The sequence below is a fragment of the Phyllostomus discolor genome, chromosome 4 (genome assembly GCF_004126475.2).
Source record: "Phyllostomus discolor isolate MPI-MPIP mPhyDis1 chromosome 4, mPhyDis1.pri.v3, whole genome shotgun sequence".
In the NCBI taxonomy this organism is placed as follows: Eukaryota; Metazoa; Chordata; class Mammalia; order Chiroptera; family Phyllostomidae; genus Phyllostomus; species Phyllostomus discolor.
This window is the reverse complement of record NC_040906.2, coordinates 178,291,973-178,317,929: the sequence shown is the minus strand read 5'-3', so window position 1 is coordinate 178,317,929 and position 25,957 is coordinate 178,291,973. Positions and strand designations below refer to the sequence as shown.

At 34.4% G+C, this 25,957-nt stretch overlaps 1 protein-coding gene and 1 non-coding gene across 3 annotated transcripts in view; one reads left to right on the top strand and one right to left on the bottom strand.

Moving 5' to 3' along the window:
* The window catches only part of NKAIN2 (sodium/potassium transporting ATPase interacting 2), an 878,265-nt gene that overhangs the window by 440,495 nt on the left and 411,813 nt on the right, over nt 1-25,957 (bottom strand). For both annotated transcript variants that reach the window (XM_036024646.1, XM_028511048.2), the window contains one exon: nt 14,407-14,544. In XM_036024646.1, coding sequence (XP_035880539.1) covers nt 14,407-14,544 — 138 coding nt within the window. The remainder of the gene's footprint in view (nt 1-14,406; nt 14,545-25,957) is intronic.
* LOC114495849 lies at nt 15,984-16,116 on the top strand. The gene has a single exon (XR_003684514.1). It is a non-coding gene; the product is annotated as a small nucleolar RNA SNORA42/SNORA80 family (small nucleolar RNA).

Genomic DNA, 25,957 nt, shown 5'->3' with positions numbered 1-25,957 from the left:
AATGTTTCATTCCTGGTAATGGTTCTCATGACAATGAGCAAGGTTTGGAAAAGTAGTGGCTCTTTTTCTGCTGAGCCTTGAAAGTTGAAAATCTTAATGGAAACATTAAAAATGGAAAGAGAAGAAAAGCAGGTCTATTGTTACTCAAAAGGTGATTACAGACTTGTGACAAAGAGATACATAAAGATATTTAAATCAAATTCTGGTAGAAGAGTATTGGAACCCTGTTCAGAAGAAAACTTCAGTAATTTTGATTATCTCTTAGTTCAGAAACTTTTTGACTCTTAGATGATATTTTTTGCTACTAAATCTCAATAAATCATGACAAAAGATGATACTGAAATCGACAAGTAAAATTTAATGTAGCAGATTATCATTTGAGAGCCTCTTATGCCAGATCTATGCTCAATATTTTACCATTAATCTTCCATTCTGTAATTGCAACAACTCAAACGGGTATGAAGATAAAACCAAAGCATAAAGAGTTTGACCTGAAGAAAAGTGGATAGGCCAACACGTTTCAAAAATAATAGTGCCAGATTCTTATCTTTAGATTCCAGAACCTTAATTATTAACAAACTTTATGCTTTTCAGAGAAAAAAATTATATTGTTATGAGCAACTGGGGGTTTCCAGCCAAGTGTTCAATGTTGTCCTATATAGTAGTGGGGATAGTCATGGCTTTAAAAAATTAGTGATCCATAAAACTCTTTTCGGTGGGTATATAGTTAGAATTCTCATATTCTGCTGCATGTTGTCACTGTGTTGTAGACCTCCCAGGGGAGGCAAGGCATTAGAGATGATGAACAGTGAAAGTTGCTGTTTTCATGGAGGGGGGTGGGTCTTTGTTCGCTGCACTGGTACAGACACTCCTTTACTTCTGTTAACATGTTTTTAGTTACATAAGGTGAGCACACATTGAAGCTCACTGAAGGCCAGTGGAGAATGCACAACTATAGCAAGATTAGTTTGGTCAGGCAAAGGCAAGTACTTACATATTGTTATCTGGTAAGCAAATTATTCAATACCCCTACCCTAGGAATCTGTAAGAATCTTTCCATTGGCATAGACAAAAGCGATTCTTGTGATAATGGAAATTGAAGTGGTCCACAATCCATTTCCTTTCCATTTGCGGATCAACATTGTTTGACTATGTCTGATTCCTGGAATAGCTGCAAATGATTCTTAAAAAAACAGGGGTCCCATAAGGAATCTCAACATAAGCACAGTGTGGACTAGTGACCCTAGGGTAATCCTGGGACTTAAGAAGTCAGAAGGAAGTGCTGAGTGTAAGAAAAAGGTGTAATTGATGGTCTAACCTACTGAAACACGCAGTCTAGAGGGGCTTGAGGAAGCACAGTGAGTGGCAATTGTTGTGACACTGGGGGAAGGCATGTGATCAGTCCAGCACACACTGGGCGGGGCAGAGCTGGAAGGGGCTCCCTGAGGGTGTGTTGCCATCGAAGTCTGAACCAGTCAGCAGAGATTGATGTCTTCGAAGATTGGGAGTAATGCTGTGGCAGAAGGCATTGGGGATGCTAATCTTTGACCCACAGTAGATATCGCAGCAGTAAAATGGAAAAGGGCAAATGAACCAGACTGTCCGTGTGCAGTCATTATACTGCACCAGGTGGTGGTGTTTTATGAAGCACCAGCATTTTTGGTAGGAAATAATATTCATCCAGTGTATGGCCCCTTCAACTATGTGAAAATATATTTGAGTACTGACTTCCTCAGTAGGAGAAAATAATCCAGAGTAACTTCTTGGACATGAATAAACAGCCCTGGGTATGCTGAGACATAGCATGCAGGAGGGTGATGAAGTAGAAGAAATTGCAGTTTCTGTTAATTTGGGGAGATGTAAACTTGGAGTCTTTAATTTGGATATTAAAGGACCTATAATTTTATTTTGTTGCCATTTGATGAGATCTAGGGACTTGTATGTTCCAACCTCCACAAGTGTATGTGAAGCCATGACAATTCTGTTTATTGGCAGGTGGCAGAAGCACCAGGGGCTTTCCATCTTTAGAAGATTGTAACAACCCGACAAGCTGTGTTGTTATAATAAGACTTAGTTCAGCATGATTTGTTTTGAATGAAAGGAAGTAAGTAACAAGAACTGACTTTCAAGCCAAGTTGAAAATAATATCATTAGAGGTGTACCTCTAACATTCATCACCAACATTTAAGAAGTGAGATCACTAGAGAGAATCAAGACAGATATGCACCTTCCTATTTAATTATAGCCCCACAACCTGGATCAAGCTTAGAGACATAACCGAAAGCAATGAATATTTTTATATAAGCTTTCACATAGATGAAATTTTCTGATGTGTTAATGTGTCAAGAAATTATTCCTCTGAATCACCAGTTAGAGTATCGTTCCCGTTCCACAGGGGAAGAGGAAAGTCATGGAGACTCGCCTTTCAATATGACAGTGACCTAGTGAACTGTCTGTTTTTCAGAATATTCACTTCATGATTTAAATTACAAATCCTAGAAACAAAAGAGCAAATCAAACTACCAAAAACAATGCTGGATTTGGAAGAAATTAGAAGTCTAAAAATATTCTGAAAGAAAAAAATGAACCTACGAGATGGGAAAAGAAGGTTTACTATTAAATTACTTTACTCAGAGAAGAACTTAAATTTTTCCTAAATAAAAAAATAATATTCATTTATTTGCATTCCTTTTCCACACCACAACTTTAACATCCTCTTTTTTTTTTTTTTACCAAGAAATTAAGAAAGACACAGACCTATATCTTCTAAAGACAAAGAAAAATACAAGTACAAGAGCCCTGAAAACAATAGGAGCATTGCTGCCTAGGAATTTAACTACTCTGAAATTAAACTTGGTATTGTGGTTATAATGGATCCACTAGAAGATGAAGATGAGGATGAGATTAAGTAAAAGGCTTCACAGGTATCTTTAGGGAAGAAAGGGACTAAAATTAGAAAGAAGTAAAGCTTTAGTGATTGTATGGTGATAAATTGGTAGACTATCTCTTCCAAGAAAATGTGTATTTTGACTTGGCTGTTTCCTGAAACATGAGATTGAATTAAAATTAAAAGTTCATAGTCACGCTATGTCACAATCATAAATGAATGAAAGAGGGGCGAGCTAGATGAAAATCAAAGTATACTAACAGAAAATGAAGGATTTTCTTGGCTGCTCATTATAAAAAAGACAAAATAAAAGCAATAGGAGCCATGCATGCTTTCATATTCATCTAAATATTAAAGTAGTTTATATAAAACTTTCTAAATATTGAAACTTTATTATATGAAATAACAAGTTGCATGACATACTTTATATTTTTTACTTCCAAAATAATTTTAAAAATAAGTACAGCTCAACAATCATAACCTGATTTCACTTTTAATGGAAGTTACTACCCTATCTTTTCTACTCCACAACCCACTATCAAGACAAACTTTGGCAAATGCATCCATTGAATTCTTTTTGAGAAAATGCATTGATGAAAGAAGAAAAGTATCTTATATATAATGTATTAAAGCACACTCATTTATCCTGATTCCTCCACAAAGAATCTCCATTTCTTCCTTCTTTTTAATTATGGCTTTCTTTGTACAGATAGCATACCTATAAGTATACTGATATGTGAATCTGTAGCCAATTTAGTATCAATGTAATTATTTCCCAAATTCTTGATGAATGTGATCCTTTTATTTCTACATACTTGTATAAAAGAACTTGTAAGATGTGCTTTATGAAATCATTCTTCTCAAAGTAAGGATATAATTACAAAATCTTATAGCTTTCCAATTATTAACAATAGGCTGCAGGAGCACTAAAAATAAATTGTAATAACATCAAATACATTAGTGTGATATAAATGAAGACAAACATTAAAAGAAAAAGCTATTCACAGAATAGAAGTATAAAGGGTAAATTGTATATGAGGGTTATAACATAATCGACACTTAAGTCTTTCATGTTTTAATCAACCTTGCAGCCTTTCAACTTTAACAGAAGTGGAAAATGTGCAGTCAGTACGGCAAAGTGGTTCAAGTGCAGGAAACAATTCTTGCTATGTGGGAATGAATACACTGAAGAAAATAATGTCTGAAGAAGTTCTTCATTGCATTTTGAATGTCAAATCAAAACAATACCTGGAGTTTAAAATAATTCTTTGGCTAGTCATTTAGCTATGTTTTTAAGCTCTCATCCCAGGAAATTGTTGGTTGATTCACCTGAAATTTGATTATGCAGGTAAAAGTATTTTTTACTTTTACAATCACCATTTTACTCCTCTAGGCATGACATTTACAAACTGATGGGATTCCTGGGAGGCTGCACCAAAATGTGCCACTTTAGCATACTAATTATTTTGAATTAAAGTTACTTAAGAAACAGCCAGTGCAAGTATGCTGTACTGAAAGTTAAAGAGTCAGTCTCATCACGAGATGTATGGAGTTTAAGACCAAGAGGCTCTGTAAACAAACTTTATTACTTTACTAATTAATACCTCAATTCCAAACTTTGCTGTGTTTTCAGTTTCACACACACACACACACACATTACTAGTTTTGGTTACTTCTTTGAGACTTATATTTCTTTGAGCTCCTGCAATATGACATTAAAGTCTGTGTTTCACCTGTTAATTTGTGTTAATTTAATTATTAGGCAAGCCAAAGAACATAGAAGGAAGAAGGTAAAAGTTTTCTTTGCCTACAAAATCACATTACCATTGCCTCCAGATGATATCATTGCAAATATTTGTGCTTTATATTTTATAAATCTTATTTCTGCCCACTTATGGTAGATAGAATAAACATTTGCATCTCCATTTTACGGATTAGAAACTCAAAGAAATTAAAGTGCTAGCCCAAGTATAATCCACCCACAAGTACTTATGGGTGAGTAAAATTCTAAAAGGAAGAAGACAGAATATTTTAACCACTGCTCTGACATCATCTAGCAATGGGGCATGGACAGTAAAAGGTTTCTGAGCAGTGGGGCAGCCCTCCATAGCGTGTCGTTCCGTTCCCTTCCCCGTGTTTTTGCTGTGAGCCTCTCGGTCATCAATATCTTTGCTGATCAACTATAAGGGGCTTTAAGGCAATTTTACCATAAAAAATTAAATAACAAAAAGCGAAACAGTTAAAAGAACACAATAAAACTTTGCTATGACTTTAATTTTAAATTATGCAATTATTTTGTACCCTTTTCGCCAAGTATTAAGTAATCTGCTTTAACACAAGTTTTAGTTATATAATTTTGTCATCACTCGCTTTACAGTATTCGTACATATTTCATGAGGCTATATGAGCCCCTAAACATTCCTATAAACCAAGTTATAATTAAATAATTTCTTCTTGGGCATAACATACCTTTAGCTGTGTAAAATGGTAAAAAGAAGAAGCAATAATATAAAATATTTCCAAGAACTATCAAATAAAATAAGATCATCAAATATGTTTTTAAAAAGATACCTAAAGAGTTTTGGTCCAGTAACTCTATTTATGTTATTGTTTCTTGCTCTATAAATTTCAAATGCATACTTCTATTCTGTACACACCTTATTATGACTGGAAAACAACTAGCCCTAAAAAACATTTAGCTCATGGTCCACTGATACACAAGAAATGAAAACTGAGTGGCAGCTTACCCATGAATAAATTTGAATTCAAGTAATCAGTGTGAAAGAAAAAGCAATCTGAGGCGAATGCTTCATTTCCTAAGTGATAACTGAAAAGCACAACGTTGTTCATTTTAAAATTGGTTAAAGACAAATTATGTTTTTTGCACATTAACGGCAATGTTGTACAATGAAAATAAGGTGGGGCTGCACGGTGATGAGCAGTCTTTATGCCGTAATAGAGGGGGTGGTGATGCACAGGGAGAAGATATCACTATACAAGTGACAAATTTTCCCTGAGTTCTAGTTTATTTTTTACTAATTTATGAAGAACAGTTCAAGTGAGTTAAAACTGGAAAATTGCCTTTGATGAAGAATGGATACAATTTTTGAAAACTTTTACATGTTCATTATGTGTTTTTTTTAGTTCAGAAAAGTCGTAATTACAGTGTGCCTCAGGAAAAAGGTGTTAGTACCAGATATCTAAAGGCAGCTGTTCCATCTGATTTATTGAAAGTCATTCATGTTCAATTCAAATTAATAAATAGTAGTGGGGCATAAAAACATTAGAAATGACACTAATTTCTCCTTGAATAAAGTTGTATTAAGCTTGTTAAAATTGACTAATAATTTTAATCTCTCCTTTATCAACGAGTCTCATTCTCACTCACTCTATATCAGTGCACACAACATGCAAGAAAAATGGGCTCCAGGTCATTGTTCTAGGCTGGCCTACAGCCCTGGGGCTAAGTTCACCTTTGTTTTATAAGTTGTCAACTTAACATCACTGAAACCTCTCCCAAGGTCCGCATGTTTTGGCATGTTTTTGCTTAAATGCCTTGTATTAAAGTAATAATAATAAAATAGTAATTAGAAGAAGAATAAAAGAATGAGTAGAAGGAAAATACAAGCTTTTAGAAGATAGAATAAAAACTGTGCTAATGTATAAATTTTTAGACACAAACTACTTTGTAAGTGTCACTTTCAATGTAAATGTAAGCATTTAAGCCCTCCATCAAAAACTAATGGCAAGATAATTAAAATAAGACATCCCCCAGTAGCAACTTTACTGTACTGTGAATAAAATTATGTATGAAAGCAGCCTTATTCCCAAGGGGCATCCTTTGCACACATGTACTAATTTTATAATCCATGACACCCTGATAAAAATAAATTCTAGACTAAATGTTTCAATACATACAGTAAAATATTTATTTTAAAAAATTCCTTAAACATAGCTGGCACCTCCAAAAGACGGGGGCTAAAGAGAAAAAAGTTGATCCCACTGTGTTCCAGAAAGTGGCAGGTCTAGGCGGACTGAGGTTTAACTGCGGAGGTTAGATAGATAACATGTTCTCGTACTCGGCATTCCCAAACGACTCAACATTTCCAAAGTCACTGACAAGAAGTCCACAAGTAAACACAGAAATGACCAGAGAAAATGACAACTATTCCAGGGAGGGGACAGCTGGGCAATCAAAAGGCATGCTGCAACAAAAATTGTTTACCCGTCATCTGAAGAATCAAATGCACAGTATTTTGTGATGCTGTTATAAAGAAAGATTTATTTTGAAATAAATAGTACAGAGAATATTATACCAAAGTGTTTTTGTAGTAATTACTACTCACTCCCAAAAACCATTCTTCATTTAGTATCAATTTGGCTGGAATTGTAAAACAAAATTGTTTATAAATATTGGAATTAAATAACTTGAGGGTGAAATCTTTTGTCAACTCAAAACATTTTTTTCTTTTTAAATAATTGCTTATAATTGCTATTTGACACATAGATTAGGCTAAAAAAATCTAAATCAAGAAAAGTCATAAATCTACACCATCAATTTGCCCCATCCATTGCCATAACAATTAGCAAGTACACTGGAGGGGATATCAATGCTGTATCAACATCCTGCCTCTTCCTGTTATTGCAGAATGCGGGAGGAGGGCAAAAGCAGAAATGAGATGCTTTTGAGCTTATCATTTTTTACTTTTCTCTTTGTTAGACATAAGTTTACAGACATAGAATGAGCGGGGAAAAAGGAAAGGAATGAGAGAGAGACTGAACTTGGAATCAAGAAGAGATTTTTAAAAAGAAAATAATTCTGGAGCTTTATGACAAAAATATAAAACAAAAGCTCCAAAAAAATAGATGCTCTCTTTCAACATTTATATTGCCAAGACATTGAAGAAGACAATGCTCTCTTTCAACATTTATATTGCCAAGACATTCAGAAAACCTGAAAAGACCAATTACTGTAGATTTAGAAAGATGATTAAACAGCTACCATTTGTCAAAGTACTAGGACTAGATGATTTCAAAGACAACTTCTAGAAAATATTAATAGCTCTGGCCCTACTTAAACTATATTAGATCACGGAAGGAAATCTCCCCAAGTTATTTTATGAAGCTTACATAATTTGCAAAATACAGAGTGAGAAAATGTAGGTTTGTAGTTGTTCATATTCAAAATAATGCAATAATTAATACTATAAGAACAAACTCTGGGTTTAAAATACTCACAACTGTAAATGTACTTCTGTCCCACCATGTATTATAAGTAAAAATCTATGAATGAATCTCATATTCAAATAAAGATGTAAAATGGAAATACACTAATGGAAATAGAATACAGTAATTCCAAAATTTATAAATTATGAACAAGTTGTAGTCTAGTAAAAAAAGATTGGGTTATTATCAAAACATTTATCAACCTAATTAAGTATATCAAACATTTTAAAAGGAAGTCATATTAACATAAAGGTTAAAATATTTAATATAATACACTGCCATTCCTGAAAAGTGAAGGAAACTACTTAAATATAGTAAAGACTATTTGCTGAAAACTAATAGCAATTACTCAATAATTTACAAATACTAAAATCTTTACATTTAAATTCAGAAACTAGATTGAGAGTTTTGCTATTACCATATGTATTTAACACTTTCTTAGAGAGTCTTGTGAAATAATAAGATTATAAAAGAAATAACATTGATATTATACATAAGCGACAAAGATTTTGTCTAAAGATAGCACCTAGAAACACCAAAGAGCTGCTGGAAAAACTTTATAACAAGGAAATTCTGATATGAAGAAAGTGCCAGAACAACATATTTTCTCCATTTTAATGATAAGTTCCTACTAAGAGAAAAATTTTCCATTCACAGTCATTATAAAAGTTGCAAAATATATAAGAACAAATATAAGAAAAGTGCAAATTCTTATGAATAAAGTCCATATAGTCTTAATAAAGATAAAAACAAAACAAGAGAGATCAGAATGGAATGACTGAATGTTTAAATGGAACACCTAAACATCATAAAGTATCCTTTTCTTCAAATGAATTGTTTTAAAATAGCAGCTTCAATTATAATCATAATGTTGTGTTGTTTTTAATATAATGACTTTATATTTAACATTAACAAATAATGTCAGAGAATAGCCAAGGAAAGTGTGAACAAGTGAAATACTGAACATACTTGTTTTACCATCTGTCAGAACATACTACAAACCCATTGTAATCACCAATTAGGTAGTGACATAGGATACAAATGAATCGGTGGAACAGAATAGATAACTGAGGGAAAAAACAGTATATATGATAGTTTTAATACAAGCAAATAAGATATCTCAATTCTTTGAGAAAATAAATTGTGACCCATGAGAAAGAAAACAGTATCAGTGTCCTATTAAGTACTAACATACATTCCAGAGTAGTTAAAATTTTACTATGAAAAGATTAAACAATAATTATTTTAGAAGAAAATGTAGGAGATTATGATACATACACAACAACTCAGAAATTATAAATGTTTTATTGGATAAAAATTAAAATTAAAATTATTCTGGTCAAAGTGATCAAAATAGAAACATGTAATATAAGAGATTTGGATATATTTTCATTACATACTGAAGGATATCAACATAATTTCTATAATATTAAAATAAGTTAATTAGCTATAAATATGAACTAATCAGAAAAAAATAGAAAAATGGGCAAAGATTTAGACATTTTATGAATTGTAAATTAATTTAATATCTTCAAAGAATAATTCATTAATGTACAATTAAATGTAAGAAGTTCATAAGTGTAAAACAAGAAGCAAAATGACATGTATAACATGATACATGTTTTTTAAAAAGTGTGTGGATATTAAAAGAGTAAAAAATATTTTTTAAAAGGTTTTATTTATTTATTTTTAGAGAGGGAAGGGAGGGAGAAAGAGAGAGAAACATCAATGTGCAGTTGCTGGGGGCCGTGGCCTGCAACCCAGGCATGTACCCTGACTGAGAATCGAACCTGTGATGCTTTGGTTCACAGCCCATGCTCCATCTACTGAGCTACGCCAGCCAGGGTGAAGATATATTTTTAAAAATAATAACAATGGGCTATTATCTCCAGCTACTAGGGATTTTAATGTTTTATTTTCATTTTTATACCTTTCTCAATTTTTTTCTGGATCCAAATGCCCTTATCTTTCTTCGGTCTTCTCCAGGTTAGTAACTGATAATTATATCAACTTTTATTATTCAAACGTCAAGGTAGGCTAATTGTGAGCTCAGTAAAGAGAGTACACTATGCACATAAAGTATCAGAGAGTGTGTGTGTACACATGGACATGCAGACACACACATAAAACTTTTACAGTGTACCACCATCCTGTGACTTATTGCCTATGTGTCGTCTGCATTCCTCATAGCAGCTTAGACTCTGGTTTTTACAATGCTGAAATCACAGTGCCTAGGAGACTATTTTGTACACAGCAAGTACAAAATAAATATGGTAGAGTAAAATAATTTAGTATCACTTTTATAAGAACACAAATCTATAAAGCTTTTTTTTATAAATTAAGTGGGTCCATAAGATAAAACATAAGGAAAGTATTATTATTCCTAGGATTAAGACAAAAGACAGATTTTTCTTGTGTTTAAAGCAACGTTTTCAACAAAATTTTAAGTAGATAAATGTCATACATTCCTTATAAAATAATTTAATGTAGGTTAATTGGCGTATTGCTAAAATGAAGCTCAGGAGTAAAAATACGCTGAAAGAACTAAACTGATACAGTGCAGGTATGAAGCACTGTTTGTATAGAATAAGTTACAGAGGCTGTGAGAGAATACATGGCCCACTTACCCTTTGGCCAATTTTCCATAAATACCATGTTTCTTAACTGAACTTTGGCTTGTATTGAGAAGCAGTGATTTCGAGGTCTTGCTAAAAAGTACTAGGAATGCAGATAGTCTCTAATACTGGTTAACTGGAGGTCCAAGAACTTTAACAGGCAGTCACCTGGCAGTTGGAAGGTACCAGAAAGCTGAGGAGTTTGAAAAGACTTATACCTGATGATGAAAACCACTCACCTTGGCACACGGGCAGATTTAGGAAGCACGGCAGCAGGATCGCAGTTTTTTTCTAGAGAAAATGTAGGGTGTGCCCTCACTGACAGAGCGACAGCTCAGGGAGTGGTTAAGAGCACGGGTATGGCAGTTAGAAGGACCTCGGTCTATATCCTACCTCTACTATTTCCTAGTCATATGAGTTTAGGCAAAAGTTTTGTGATGTTCAGGTGAGGTTTAAAGGATTTGTAAAAAAATATCTAGGTGAAGACTAACAGAAATATGACTCTTACAAATATTACTATGATTTTGGTATGCTATCCTCTTCTCTGTTTTTATGAAATTTGAGTAATGCATTTTTAGCTATTTTGAATTTATTTCTAGTAGTACCCCTCAAAGGGTACTACTGAGTTCTTTTTCCAATTAATTGTTTTGAATTTAATTTTTTTTCTTCTTTACTATTTAACTTACCAATACTCTCAGAATTTCATTTGTTGTTGCTGTGCTCAGTGCTTCAGACAATGTCCACATGCTTTGGGGGACATTTTTCCAATTAAATGGAATAAAATATCCTATCAATAAATGAAACTCTTTATAAACAGTAAATGTGGAAAGGGACATATTTCCTTAGACTCTACTTCAGGGCATCTGCCTTCTTGTTTTAGCAGATTTTGACCTAAAGATAATGAAGACTTAACATTATACTTTTCAAATATATATAAATTTTACAATGTTTAAAGCAATAGAAGATATCACAAAGGGAAAGGAAGTCAATTTTAGTAAAAGAAAAATAGTAATCAAAAAATGAAAATTTATATTTAAAGAGTTAATATCTTTACTATGTGATATATATATCTAGAGTGTGTATACATATATGTATATATGTATATGTATAAAAGTTTATGTATATGTGTGTGTTTTTGTGTGTATATATATATAAATACGTTTTTATATAACTAGAACAGGAATTGGTACTAAAACTTGAGTGGTACAGTAACACAAACCCAAAACACACAGCATGAGTTTTGCGACAATATGGCAGGTGGAGGACTGAGGACAGTGAGGAGACTATTGGGAGAGACAGACACAGGAGTCAGGAAGTTGTTTTAGAGGGCTGGAGACAAGAGGATTCGTGGTAATTATTGTCAGGACAATTAGCCTGACTACAGCCTGCAAAAACTGGGAAGATAGAAAGTGCACCTGTAAATATGTGGATCTGGCTAAGGGGGTTTCCCAGCAAACAACTGACAGTGTCACTTGTGACCTTTTAACCACATATAACATTATGTTGAACAGAAAATTGAGCTAAAGAAAAAAGAAGTTCATTTTTCAAGTATAATTTGGAGGATATATGTCCAACTCAGGATGTTCTGATTTAGAAAATAAAAGCTTCACATTTACAATATTGTCAGTGGGCAGTAGATTTCCCTAGTTAAGACATTGTCTCTAGGAAAAGATTAAATTCAGAAAGCTGTCTGCAAGTCAAGATCAAATCAGCGATGTAGCTCTAAGACACATTGTTAAGACCTCAGAAAGATTTCAGAGACTTTTTGAGCTATATAAAAGTTCTAACAATCTTAAAGATGTCCCATGGTATCCATTTTTACCTTTCATGCTACAGAGAACAGCGTGTCTTGAAAAGATTTGTGGGTATGTATTTTATTCTTTAGATAGGGATGGAATTATAATTTGATACACAGAAATCAAGCAAAAATTTTTAAGAGTTGTAGCAGCTTGGAATAAAAGGGTAGAAATCGTTCAACTAACAGCTTGGAACACCTTATTCTATTTTAAATTGCCTGCCAGCCTATTGCTAGTCTACAGAGTTTAGTATTATTTTCAAATAATAACAGCAATAAGAGAAAACATAGCTAGTACTTACTGGCCAATCTTAAACACCAAGCATTGTGCTAAGGTTATTTTATAGAGTATTTCATTTATTCCTCAAAAAAAAAAAACCTCTGTGTTTTCAAACTGTACAAACATTTTGATCCACATCTAGATTTCTACCCCAAGGGCCTCATCAGAAATGGAGATGATATATCTATCTGTATGATGACTAGAATGGCATCATTTATGAGACTAAAATCATGGAGAAGCCTCAAAGTCTAATAAAAAGAAAGTTAAATTAAGAATCTTTCACATAATGGCTTATAATGCATTCATTAATTAAAGCATATGAGTTAAAGTAATTATTGCTTTCATTTTAAAGATAGAAACACTAAGAATCAGTGAGATTATGCTGTCTAAAGTCACACGAGTTTGGCAGATGCAAGATTTCAAACTAGGTATTATGACTTCAGAAGACCCACTCCCAGACCCTGTAATATTGTGCATATATTGTATCAAATTACAATTTATATAAGAAAATGAACCATACTACAAATATCTGTGCATTGAAAAACTTCACTCTGCAACAGAACACATCTGTCTTTTACAAGATTTACATGGCTACACCCCCTTGGAGGTGGCATGCACTCATTTCTGGGTGCGCACTTTAGAGGAGGAGACTATGAACTTTTCACTCATCCTTAGCCAGAGAGGGAACCCCTGGGTCCCACCCGCCATCACAGTGCCTATTTCTGAACCAAGGAGCATTATCTCGATTCCAGATGACAAAGAGAAAAGGTCATAGGAGAAATTTTTATGTGAGGGAGGCCTTCGTGCAACCGGAGGCAACCTGCCAGTTTCTGTTGAATAAGGCAGAGCTTCACCTGTGCTGTCTTCTATGTATGCCTTTACCACAAACTCACTTTATATTTTAAACAAATGCCTATAGACTTCTCCTTTTGTTAAAAAAAAGAAACAGAAAAATGATGAGACTGAAAAAAATCTACATTAATGAAGAGCTATAGCTGAGATCTGAGGCACATACAAAAGTAAAAAATCCTAAATCATGGTTCCCATAGCAACTGCAACACAGTTGGATTTCACTTTCATGTTAAGTAAGTTTAACTTGAGTGGGAATGCAAAATACTTCCTCTAAGCCAAAAAGGAAATCATGGAGAACACAGAGATATTGGTCCAGATTCTTCTGGCTTTCAAGTATGACAAATATCAACCCTAATAAGTGTTAATATTTTCACACTGAAACTACAAGTTCCTTTGTATTAATGTTAAACTATCCTGATTCAACTTAAAAATATGATGATTTAAAAAGGGAAAAATTCCCACTAAATCTACTAAATCAGAGACCAAGACTTTATAATGTGGAAATACTGGGTATAGTTCTACTTTTAATTACAAAAGAAAAAGTGAATAAAGCACATTTGCTGAGAACAATCTGATTACATTCACTGTCAAGTGCTTTAAACATGACATTTTAAGTTATTGTGGATGTGACCTGAAACTATGAAAACAAACACATAGTACGTCAAGGAGAGGGTATACATATACATTGTCAAGACATTTCATATCTTTTTCTATTTCGATAACATTTTTAAAAGGCAAAAAGAGTACTTACTCCTTTTATGTAACGAGGTCTATATTGAATAGTTCCAAATAAACCAAGAATGACGATAATAATATGTACAAAATTTGCCAGGATAGGTGCCCACTGATATCCAAGGAAGTCAAATATTTGTCTCTCCAGCACACAAACCTAGAATAGCAAAATGGGATACATATATATGAGCACACTGATGAGAGGGAAAAAAGAACACATTGATACTATTATTAGCGATTATAACTCTGTTACCATATCTGGCATTTGTCTTTAACAGTGAGAATGACCTTTCCAGGTGTATTTCAAATGAAGACACCAACAGCCCTCTCAAGGATGAGTATGTGGAGACTTCAAGCAATATTCACAGGACATCATCTGCGAGTCACTGGATAAATTAGATTGTCATACTCACTGTCTACAACTTGAACTCATCCACCAGAAAGTTTGGAAGTCCACATGACAGGTTTGTTGATAGTATTTGCTGAACGTCATTATACAAAGGAAGAGAACAAAGGGGATGTTGTAGAAAAAGAACCGCTCAAGTCAAGAGACCCAGTTTCTGCATGCATATCTGCCACTAAGCAGCTGCAATGCCCTAGGTGAGCCATTTCCTTTCTCTAGGGGTCTGATTCCTCATTTGTAAAATGCAGGAGCCACTAATTTCTAGGGTTCTTCTAACCTACTAAGAGTATTGGGTTATAAATCAAACATGCCTTTTATCACACTGTTACGTATAGTAACCAGGAGGTCTCTGAAAGGGAATTAAAAATAGCATTAAATTTCCATTCCAATGGAAAAAAAATAAAGCATTTCAAATTCTCCCACATTCATCTATGCTTACAACTTTACAATTAAGGTACATGTAAAAATCTAAACAGTGAGAAGAGAAAAGCAAAGCAACAAACCAAGTAACCAAAACATAAAAAATAAAATTAAGATTGGTTTATACTGCTGCAGTTCCATTTTATATTGACAAGTGAAACCCGGACAGCTGGTAAGTCTCTCTTAGATCTCACAAGGCAAGGAGGGCTGGTGGGAGTGAAACCCAGCTTTATTCTTCCGGCCTGCAGTAGTAGAATGTCTGCTCAGAGCAACACATTGTGAAAGGACCTGGTGTTCCAAACAAAGATCCGACAATCTTTTCTCACACAAGTTTTACAGGAAAATTATTTTAAAACCCGTAATTTACTAACATCACTATGCTTTAAAGTTATTTCTTGTCAGAGGGACATACTAACTCCTGAAACAGACAGTGGACTTTTAAATTAAATACATGTAGCTCAGTTTGAAGACTTCTTGAATAATCATCATTCCCACTGCCTGCCTTCCTTCCTCCCTCCCTACCTCCCTCCCTGCCTCTTTCTTTCTCTCTTTTTTTCTCTCTCTCTTTCTTTCTCTCTTTCTCCCCACCCCCCTCTTCCCACTGCCTGTCTTTAGTTGAACAGCACATTTTTCCATCAGGCACTGGAAGAGAAAATAAGCTCATGACAGCTATTTGCATAACACTTGTATTTCCTAAGGCACACTGGGCACCATCTTAATGGTTGTGTTGTAACAGTAACAGTCCTCCTGCCCAGTCAAATTCCATTTTCAGTGCATGGGTTTGGATTTATGGCAGGACCATCCCCCTGAATCTCTCATAGTGCCCCATGCCCAAGCAAACTGTGGCCTTGAACTATTGCCGGGCTTCTGCCCGTAGGCTGCAGGCAACAAGTGGGTTAGACAGTGGAAAAAAATCTTTATTTTCACTTAGTCATGGTAGTGGTTACTAAAAGAGAACCCAGGCCTGTTCTACCCTGCATAATCTAAACCCATTGTTGCAACAGAGTCTCAACAGTGGAATGTAATATTCTGATTGATTAATAAACAGACTGTCACAGAACTTGCATATATGCCCCAGACTCCTAAGCCTTGAACTTCCTTCTGATGAAACATCCCTTTAATGTTACCATGCAATCAATACTTCATATAAAGGAGGCCCACTGTGATGTAAGGCAGTGGTGCATGTGCCTTGTTGGAATGCATCAATGGCATCAAAAATAGGTGGTTATTCTCAGAGTACCATCACTAATCACCTAGATAAAAGCTCACTCTTACAGAGATTTCTCTTACCCTTATTCTATGACTAAGCGTTAAGTAGGAATGCAAAACATCAGCAAGAAGAATCTAAACTCTATGAATTATGAGCATCATAACTGCAGGGACACAACAGGGAAAAAGTATAGAGGATGAAGTACATCAGTCAAACAGTGGGTAATCTCCCAATAAATGTTCAATTATGGAAGAAAATAGCAGTACCACCATTAATTATAAAAATATAGAGAGGATGATATATGTGCTATAATTGCAAAGCTAAAATGAAGTTACATCAACATGTATCAGCCTTTTTATGACAGAACTAATAGTTTCCTCAAACATTACTTACAAGTTTATGCAGACTGAGTAAGTTAATGTGCAATTCTTCACTTATAATAGTTCTACATTTCTCCTCTTTTTGATTGGCCCTATTAGCCACCATACGTAGCTTTATCACAGATTGTGTAGAGATAGGACTGAAGAGTGGAAGATTTTCTGAAAAATTCAGTGAGTATCAAGGGAGTGATAACTTACAGAAGCAGCTATAGTTTTTTCTAGAAATCCCCTCCAACAGAGTGTGTGCATCCACAGTGAAATTACTGGGGGCGGGGAGGGGTTGGTGTAGGATTGGAGGAAAGACAGAACAAATATTTGTTAAAACACATTATGTGCTGGGCATTTACGGTATTCACAATTCATATATTGTCTCACTGACTTTGCACAAAACCCAGGGAAGTAAATATTACTATCCTGTATTTCAGATTAAGAACCTAAGAGGTGGTGTGGCTAGGTGATTCCACTGAGGTCTGAGAAGTGGTAGGTGGTAGAACAGAAATGTAGGTCCCTGTGCATGGCCCCTGTGTTCTGTCCTTACTTTTTGGACTCCAGCTCCAAAAAAACCCGACAAAACAAAACAAAACAACCAAAAAAACCACTTTCACAATTTATTTTGCAGTCCTCTGCTCATTAGAGGGTATATGCCACATTCTTGTCTCGTGTGTTTAGTGTAGAGAATCTCTCTGATCACACTGGTCAGATCATGACATTATATCACCATCAGTCAAGGCAAAGCTCTTTTTTTTGTCTGTCCTGTTGATTTTATTTTCTTATTTGCCTCTTCCAACCCATGTTCTCAGAGTTATTCCCCCTTCTCTCATTGTACCCTCTGTAGCATGCAGACTTTATGTCCTTTCAGTCACTTGACTTACAAATATATGTATATGGCCTTGAAAAACATGCACTGCTGTTGAGTGTGTGTCATTTTTATATAAAATATTTTATAGAATAAGTCTCTTTCATGCTTGTCTAATTTATTCTATATAAATTTGTGTGTGTGTGTGTGTTTGGCTTCTGCACATTGGCCCATTATAAATTCTTAACTTGTTGCTTTCCACAAAGAATTCTGTTTCTTTCCATTATCATCACTTATGAGGTTTTTACTTTTTAAATAAAAATAAAGGCTAATCTTTAACAATTATTATTTGTGCATCTACTAACATAATTACTCCATTCTCTTCTTTTAGGTCATTAATGTAATTGATTACATTGCCAGTTTTTGTCATGTTCAACTCTGACTTTCTAAGAAAATCTCTACTTGAAATATTTTCATCACAGTTTCAGTTTGGGTTAAATAAAATTTTATTTGGCAGCTTTATATCAATAAACTAACCTATAATTCAATTTTTTTCTGACTCTGTTATAAAGATTGCTCCAGCCTTAAAACATAAATAAGACACAACATTTATTTAAATACTTAAACTTTAGATGAGCCATCCAGTCTTACTCTCTTTCCCCAAAAGCACCTTTCTCAGTGTGAGGAAGTACTGTTCAGTGCATATCTTTTCAAAAAAATACTGTGAGGAGATACCAGTATACAGGGTGGGGCAAAAGTAGGCATGCAGTTGTTCACATGAAAAATAACACAATAATTAATAAGCAGCAGTGTAAGAATAACCACTGTGCTTCATGCGCTCACAACTGTTAACCTACTTTTGACACACCCCCAATGTGTATGTAAATTATTTTCACAGCATTTTACACAAACAGGACCATATGCAGATACGGCTTTTCATCTTGCACTTTTCACTGAGCAATGTGTAATGGAGGTTTCCCTGCATTAGCACATCCCTCACTTACACAGATCTATCTCATTATGCCCTTACTTAAACAGACCATTTTAACATATATTTAATTTTCTCCCAATTTTTGGCTATAACACACATGAGTGCATTAAACGATCTTGTACATGTATATTGATATAACCACAGGCTAAGTCCCACAAAACAGAAATACTGGGTCAAATTCTGATTGCAAAATATTAAATATTATAACAACTCTTATAAATTCTTCCTTGATACATATGTATATACTGGTAAAACAAGAAATTAACTTTTTTATCATAGTAAATGTGAGTTGTAATTCACTTTTGCATTATAGTAAATGTGAATTCTAATAGTTATTGTTCACCTAGCAGAATATAGGCTTAGACTAAAAAGGGTTTCAAAAATCTAATAAGTACCATTACATAAAGTTTATCTTACCATAAATGACAACAAAATTCATAACAAGTTCCTATGATTTGTCAAGATAAAATAAATGTATTAACTTTTCAAACTAGAAGAGACCCCATATTCCTCAATTTATACCTGAGAAAACTGGGCCAAATAAAATAACCCTTTTTAAAAATATTTTTAAGATTTTATTTATTTATTTTTAGAGAGAGGGGAAAGGAGGTAGAAAGAGAGGGAGAGAAACATTGATGTGTGAGAGAAATGTAGATTGGTTGCTTCTTGTGTACTGGCCCGCAGCCCAGGCATATGCCCTAACTGGGAATCAAACCAGCAACCTTTTGGTTCACAGACTGGTACTCAATCCATTGAGCCACACTGGTCAGGGCAAAAATAATCATTTTTAAAACTAAGTTTGATGCCTTAATAGAAGAGAATTCAGTCACCAACAAGTTTGCTTCAGATGTTGGCACTGCAATGGGAACTTTAGCATTCCTAGTTAGCTGTTGCTATTTAACTTTATTAACAAAAAAAATCATGTGTACATGAACACATTAAAAATTTTTAAGCCAAAATGGTATATTTACAGCTGGTTGTTTTCAACTGGTGGGAGAAAAATGAGTTTTCTTGAGACACTGCATTTTGCTAAGAATAACTAAGATGTATTAATAATTTTCCTCCTAATATTAGTATAATTTTCTTAAATCTTTAAAATTTAATTTGTGACTTATTACAAATAATGCAAAATAAATCATATGTAGTCTTTGAGAGAAAAACTTGTCTTTAATTCTATAATAGTGGAACATGAACTTCTTGATTTTAAAAACATGAGAGTGTTATTAAAGTCTAGGAAACAAATTAAGTGTTAATGACAAATTATAAAACAAAATGATCTATGGGCCCCCTTGCTATTGTCTATACTCTCCCCTTTTCAGTGTCTTCACCCTCCTTCAGGAACCTGAGCTTCTACATCATCTCAGCACTCAAGTGTCTGTGGAAAGATGTAAGACAGACTCAAGTTCAGGTGCCAGAAACTACAAAACAAATAACAAAAACACCACCAAAAAGGGATCTGGCCCTAACGACTCTGATTATAGTAGAAATCAACATGTCATAATGGTTCAGAACCCAAGTTTTAGAAATCGAAAATCACGTTGGAATTGTAACTCACTATGTGACCACAGGAGATTACCTAATCTCTCTAAGCCTCAGTTTCTTCATCTATATAATGGTGAAACTGTAGTACATGACTCCTATGATTTTTGTAAAGATTAAAGTAATAATGTATGTAGAGTACTTATTTAAATGCCTAGGTTGTATCTTAACATGGCTGCTAATATTGATTCATATTTCAACAACACACAACAATTTCAGGCACTGGCATTTTAGCACAAATAGCATTCTAGATTGATATTCGTGCCAGGATATTTCAGTTAGAGAAAGTCAAATATTTCTTATTCGATTGGTCAGCAATGTAAATAATAACATGGCAGACATGGGTAACTTGTTTACTGAAAAGGGGATTTTTCTTAATGAAAATGTTCTTTCCTGATTCAATACCCCATGTATCATCTAGTCTACTGTGATACAATGGTAAAAAAAAAATAGGTTTAAAACATCATCATTTTCTGTGTAATTTTCCTTTACTCTCCTCACCTTTCAAATGTGATAAATAACAACATTTACTTTAAAAACTTTTTGTCCATCTAGGTAAGCACTGTAAAGATTTTCAAGAAAATATTGGGGAAAGTTTGGCATAAGGTCATCGGAACTAAATAAAATTAAGTGTTTATATTTCTTACATTTTCTTATAAGCTGCATTACTGACACACAGTGTGTGGCATTTCTTAACAGATCTTTATTAAAATACAAAATCAATCACATATTTCTGAGGTTGAATGAATAGGGTTATTTAATTGTCCCACATATGAGTCAAATAGTGTATTTTAGGAATTTTCCTACTATTTTATCTAGTAATGCCATTCCATAAAATTCTAAATATGCCAGCTAATATTCTAGTTGTTGTGATACCAGAATCATTTATTATTTCTCACAGCTGTTGATTCCACATAGCAATTTATAATCATTTCATAGCTAACACTCAAGCTCTCAAAAGACAACTTGATGACTAGCATATTATACTAGATTAAAAATGAAAAAAATAGGCTTCTAAAAAGTAGCATGTTAACACTAGAGTACAAATAAAATACTGTTTGACTGTTGTTGACCTGAAGTAGCAAAGCCATATGATTGTTTGATCTGTGTTGTTCATATGCCAGATTTTGTATCTGTGTGTGTATAACGCTAAATATTATTTGATTTTTGGTAGGAGGGATTTAAATGTTTTTAACTTAATACCTCCTTATCATAACACAAATCTCTGCCCTCCGGCTGAATAGAAAGTAAGTCTAGATTTTAATATAATAATTATTAAAAAATCAGCTATTTACTATATCCCAGGCACTGTGTTAAGACTTGAAAATGTTAGTTGGATGCACTCCCCAAGGATTATCTACCAGTGCCTTAATTGTAAAGATAAGAAAATTAAGATAAGATAATGCCACAATGGAGATCATGATGGTAGAGCTGGGACCAAATCCTAGTCATTCTAACTTCAATGTCCATGTTTTTAACCACAAACCATTTACAGCTAATTTACTAGTAGGACCTTAAGTGCTTCTTTCAAAAATTTTAAGGGCACCAATTAGGCTTTATTACCAAAAACTTTCCTAATTCAATAAGTAAGTAAACATAAAAGATCCTTTGTTCTCAGTACAAGATAAAAGATCAAATAGATATACTAATTACTGTTTTTATATATAGCTTTATGGTTTCAAAACCTTACATAATTATTGTGATAACCCCATAAAATAATATTTACTATTATTATAACTCTGTTACTATGAACTGTGCAATTCACTCTACAGACAGATTTACAGTTAAGACATAACCCTTTTGGAAAAAAATAAACTAAAAGTTTGTACTATCAACACACTTAATAGACTAATAATCCCACTAAGTCTGAACAAAATGACATTTATCAGGAGTTGTGCCATAAAATGGTTTTGTACCTTAGAAGCCAAACTCTCCTTTATTAAGTTTTGAGTTTCCCTGTACTTACATGAAATGAGCTAAAAAAATCACAGCCCTCTTGGTAGATGGATTATTGTTTTTTCATTTTTCCACAGGTTCTATAATTTTACTCAGTGGAAATCTAACTTCCCAGAAGAACCAGAACGCAGCAAAATGACAGGTGTGTTAGGTAGTTTTCAGAGCTCACACAAAGCACATGACAGGCAGGAGTTACGACGGTTGTTGTGTCCGTTTGACCTTGAATTTCTAGGCTCTCCACAACAAAGTCTTAACTGATCTGAGACCAAGCTAACACCCAAATAGGTTAAATATTTGTAACACAGGAAGAAATGTCTAATGTTCAGAAGACCGTGGTCACGGACTTTTAAACCTTGGATGATATAAGCAGTGATGATGTATTGTAAGTATTGAGCAACACAAAGCATATCTGAGACACTAGTGAGTATGTGGGGTTGGGAATAGGGGACGAGATGAATCGTGCAATTTTTGTTACCTGGCAGAATTAGTTCTATATTATGAGATATGCTAATATCTGAAATGGTTCATAGGGAAGAAACTCTCAAAACTCTCGAGAGGGCCCAGGTGTAGCTGTTCAAATGACACCCTCACTATAGATCTATGTAATTGGTTCTCACCTGTTTCCAAATCTCTTTCTATTCGCATAGCAAGTACATATAGACAAAAACATCATGATGTGGCTAATATTACCGATACACAGAAAAGCAGATGATGAATGGGTTGGTTTTATTTAATAAAGGACTTCAGGAATTCTATAGAATAAGTTGCTAAGATCATCATTTGCATCATCTATTTGTTCAGTACTGACTTTTTATTCATCAAGAGCTCAGTTAAAGCTGAATAACAAAAGTAGCTTGCAATGTTCTTATTTTCATGTATCATATGTTATTGCTTTCTCATAGCAAATGGCTTTCTCTAGAGATAACTTTATTGCTATTTTTTAACAGCACAATTATATTAAACATATTAAAGCTGCCATCTGGAGAATTTGAAATTTGTCAACTAGGTAAAATTGCAGATGTATTTTTTTCTGAAAAGCTGATAAAGAGTCCAAAAACATGCCACATATGTCATTTCAGAGAAGCAATGTCTAGGTTGTTTTCAGTTTTGGTCTTAATAAATGCTCGTGTATCTTCGTGTGGATTTTTATTTTGTGAATTCAAAAAGAGGTAAAATGCCACTCCCATACTCCTGTCCTCTCCCACTTGAGGCAATGAGTAAATAATGTAATTACCACCATCAGTGTTCCCTGTTTAGCAAATGCTATATATTTAACAGGATTGGAGTGGGAAGCATGCACAGTGCCGACGGGAACAGAACTGGCTGACAGGTTATAATGTCCTGAACCCTGGTATCGCCCCGACTTCTTTCCCTCCCATCTGCTCCTCCCCTTCTTACACGAAGGCTCAGCAGTTTTAGGGCACTGTTGTCTGTGTCTAAAGCAAGGCAGCCGTGTAGAAGATGTCAATCAAACCTCTCAAACTCTAGGTTCCGTCTCTTTCATAAAATTCAATTTCATAAGGATGGAAGATGGAATGACAGCCTCTCTTACTCTGACTGCTAAAGGCCAATCACGAGTTGAAATGAAAGCCCAAATGTTATCAAGATCACCACCGTGTACTGGCAGTCCCTGTGGCAGTGGGTAATATCAGAAATTGCAACGAGGAATACAGGAGAATGCCATTTTAGATAGCTACAGAAATATTTTAGAATATGTTGTGAGGTGTACTATTTTTGGCATTGTAAATACCATGTCTGCTGTGCCCTTTAAAGTAACCATATTATTGAATTTAACACAGATATGGAGATTCTGTTTTGAAAAGAGGCAGTCATAATAGTCATTTTCCTGTTGACAAAAGGTGTCTGTGGCTGTCCAGGGGTGAATGTAATAAGAGATGATGTTCTCTATCAGCTTTAGGTGTTCTACCATAGACTCCATTAATGGAGCATAGATAACTGGAACAAGCTCCAAATGATAAATTCTGTCAAGGTATGAAATTTATTTCATACCTTATGCTTGAGAAGTCAAAGCATTACAAGTACTCCCAGACCATACACATGGTTTCTGTCTGCATGCACACACATCTTATAAACACCATTACTCTTTATAGCATTATTCCAAGCATTTTACAGATAGGAGCTTATTTAACAAGATAGGAAATACTAGTTCCACAGTAAAGATGAAAAAAACAAGGCATAGAAGTTAATTGCTCCAGGTTATATGGCTGTTAATTGGTAAAGATGATTCAGTCTGAGCTTTGAACCACAATCACGTCACTTCCCAAGTGATATAAAAACATATGTGCATATATAATATATACATATATATGTATACATAAACATATACATATAATATGTACATTCTACATATGTATATATTATATGTATGTTATAGTAAGAAATGTATATATACATATTTTGTTATACTTTGTTTCAAGAATGATTTTTTCTTTTTAGTTCCATGAACTCACCATACCCTTTTTTTTTTCAGTGGGTCCAATAATAACTTGAGGAAACCACACAAAACATCATCTGAAAATGTTTTTTAAAGGAACATAGTTTTTTCTACTGTATATAGCCCTTAGCATGGCACCACATTGCAGCCACATTTTGTCTTGTATCTCCTAATAATATGCAGGTAAATTCCACTGGAAATAGGATATATCTTAGACAATATCTCAGAAGTTATGCTATTATATGGGAGAGATTTAGGATGCTAATAATCTGTAAGGGTCCAAATTACTTATGAGGTGTTCAGAGTGTATCGGGGTGCAGCCGAGACAGGAGCCCCAGATGGGGATTTGTAACAGGATCCAGAAGAGCTTGGAGATAATTGGCTCCACACACAGGGCACACCTGCCCAGAATGCTGGCAGCTGTGGCCAATTGTGGGAGGAGCCAGAAATGAGGCTGCAGAAGAAGATTGGCATTGGGATTTAAACCCAGCGAGGCAGCCATTTGGGGTCTCTTTTTGGGACTGGGCATCTCTTCTTGGGACCGGGTCTCTCCTTTTGGGACCACGTCTCTTTTTTGGGACCACGTGTCTGTTTAGGACCACATGGCTTTGGTGTCTTGGTTGGGACCATGCAGCTTGGGTGAGAGTCAGGACCATGAGGCTTTGGAAGTGCTCCCTTTTGCCACGTGGAGGGTGCTGGGAGGACTGTGTGCATTTGTGGGGAACTTTAGTTTGCGTTATTTTGAATGAATAATAAATTCCTTTCCTTTTCACTGAATCTCTGGCATTGAGAGAAGTCTTTCCTCTGGTGGAGGACATAACAAACGTGGGGGGGGGTTCCTTTTGGTAATAGTATATTCTCCTGAGGCCCCCCTTGTTGCTCTGTAACAAGAGTGCTGAACAACTGTGTCCTGTCCCTTCAAACGTGAAGTTTATACAGTGCTGGTCGAATACACAAACTCATATCTTATAATGTCAGCTGCATTCATAGCACGGATCACTACATGATTTAATTGTTGCATATACATTTAACTTATGAGTGTAAAAATACAATTTAAAAATGTAGTTTAACATACTGGAAAGACTACATAAAGGCATAAAAATAAGTTTCTAAGAATAGTTGGAAAAACGATGATAAAAATCTCAAAAGTATCTTTTTTCCAAGTCTGTAAGCTCTTATTCCACTGTAAAAAAAATAAATACATAAAAATCCATAGACAATAAATTATGGATTTTTAATGTAAAAAATAAAATGTCAAATTCCAGCCATGATCCACACACAAAGAAGAGTCTTAAGCACTACATTGACAGAAGGGTCTTTTATAGTTTGAGTTAAAATAAAATGTGTCAGGTATATATGTATGACTTTTATAACTCACTACTTTAAAAAAGGGGTTTTGGATTAACTGACCCAATGTCAA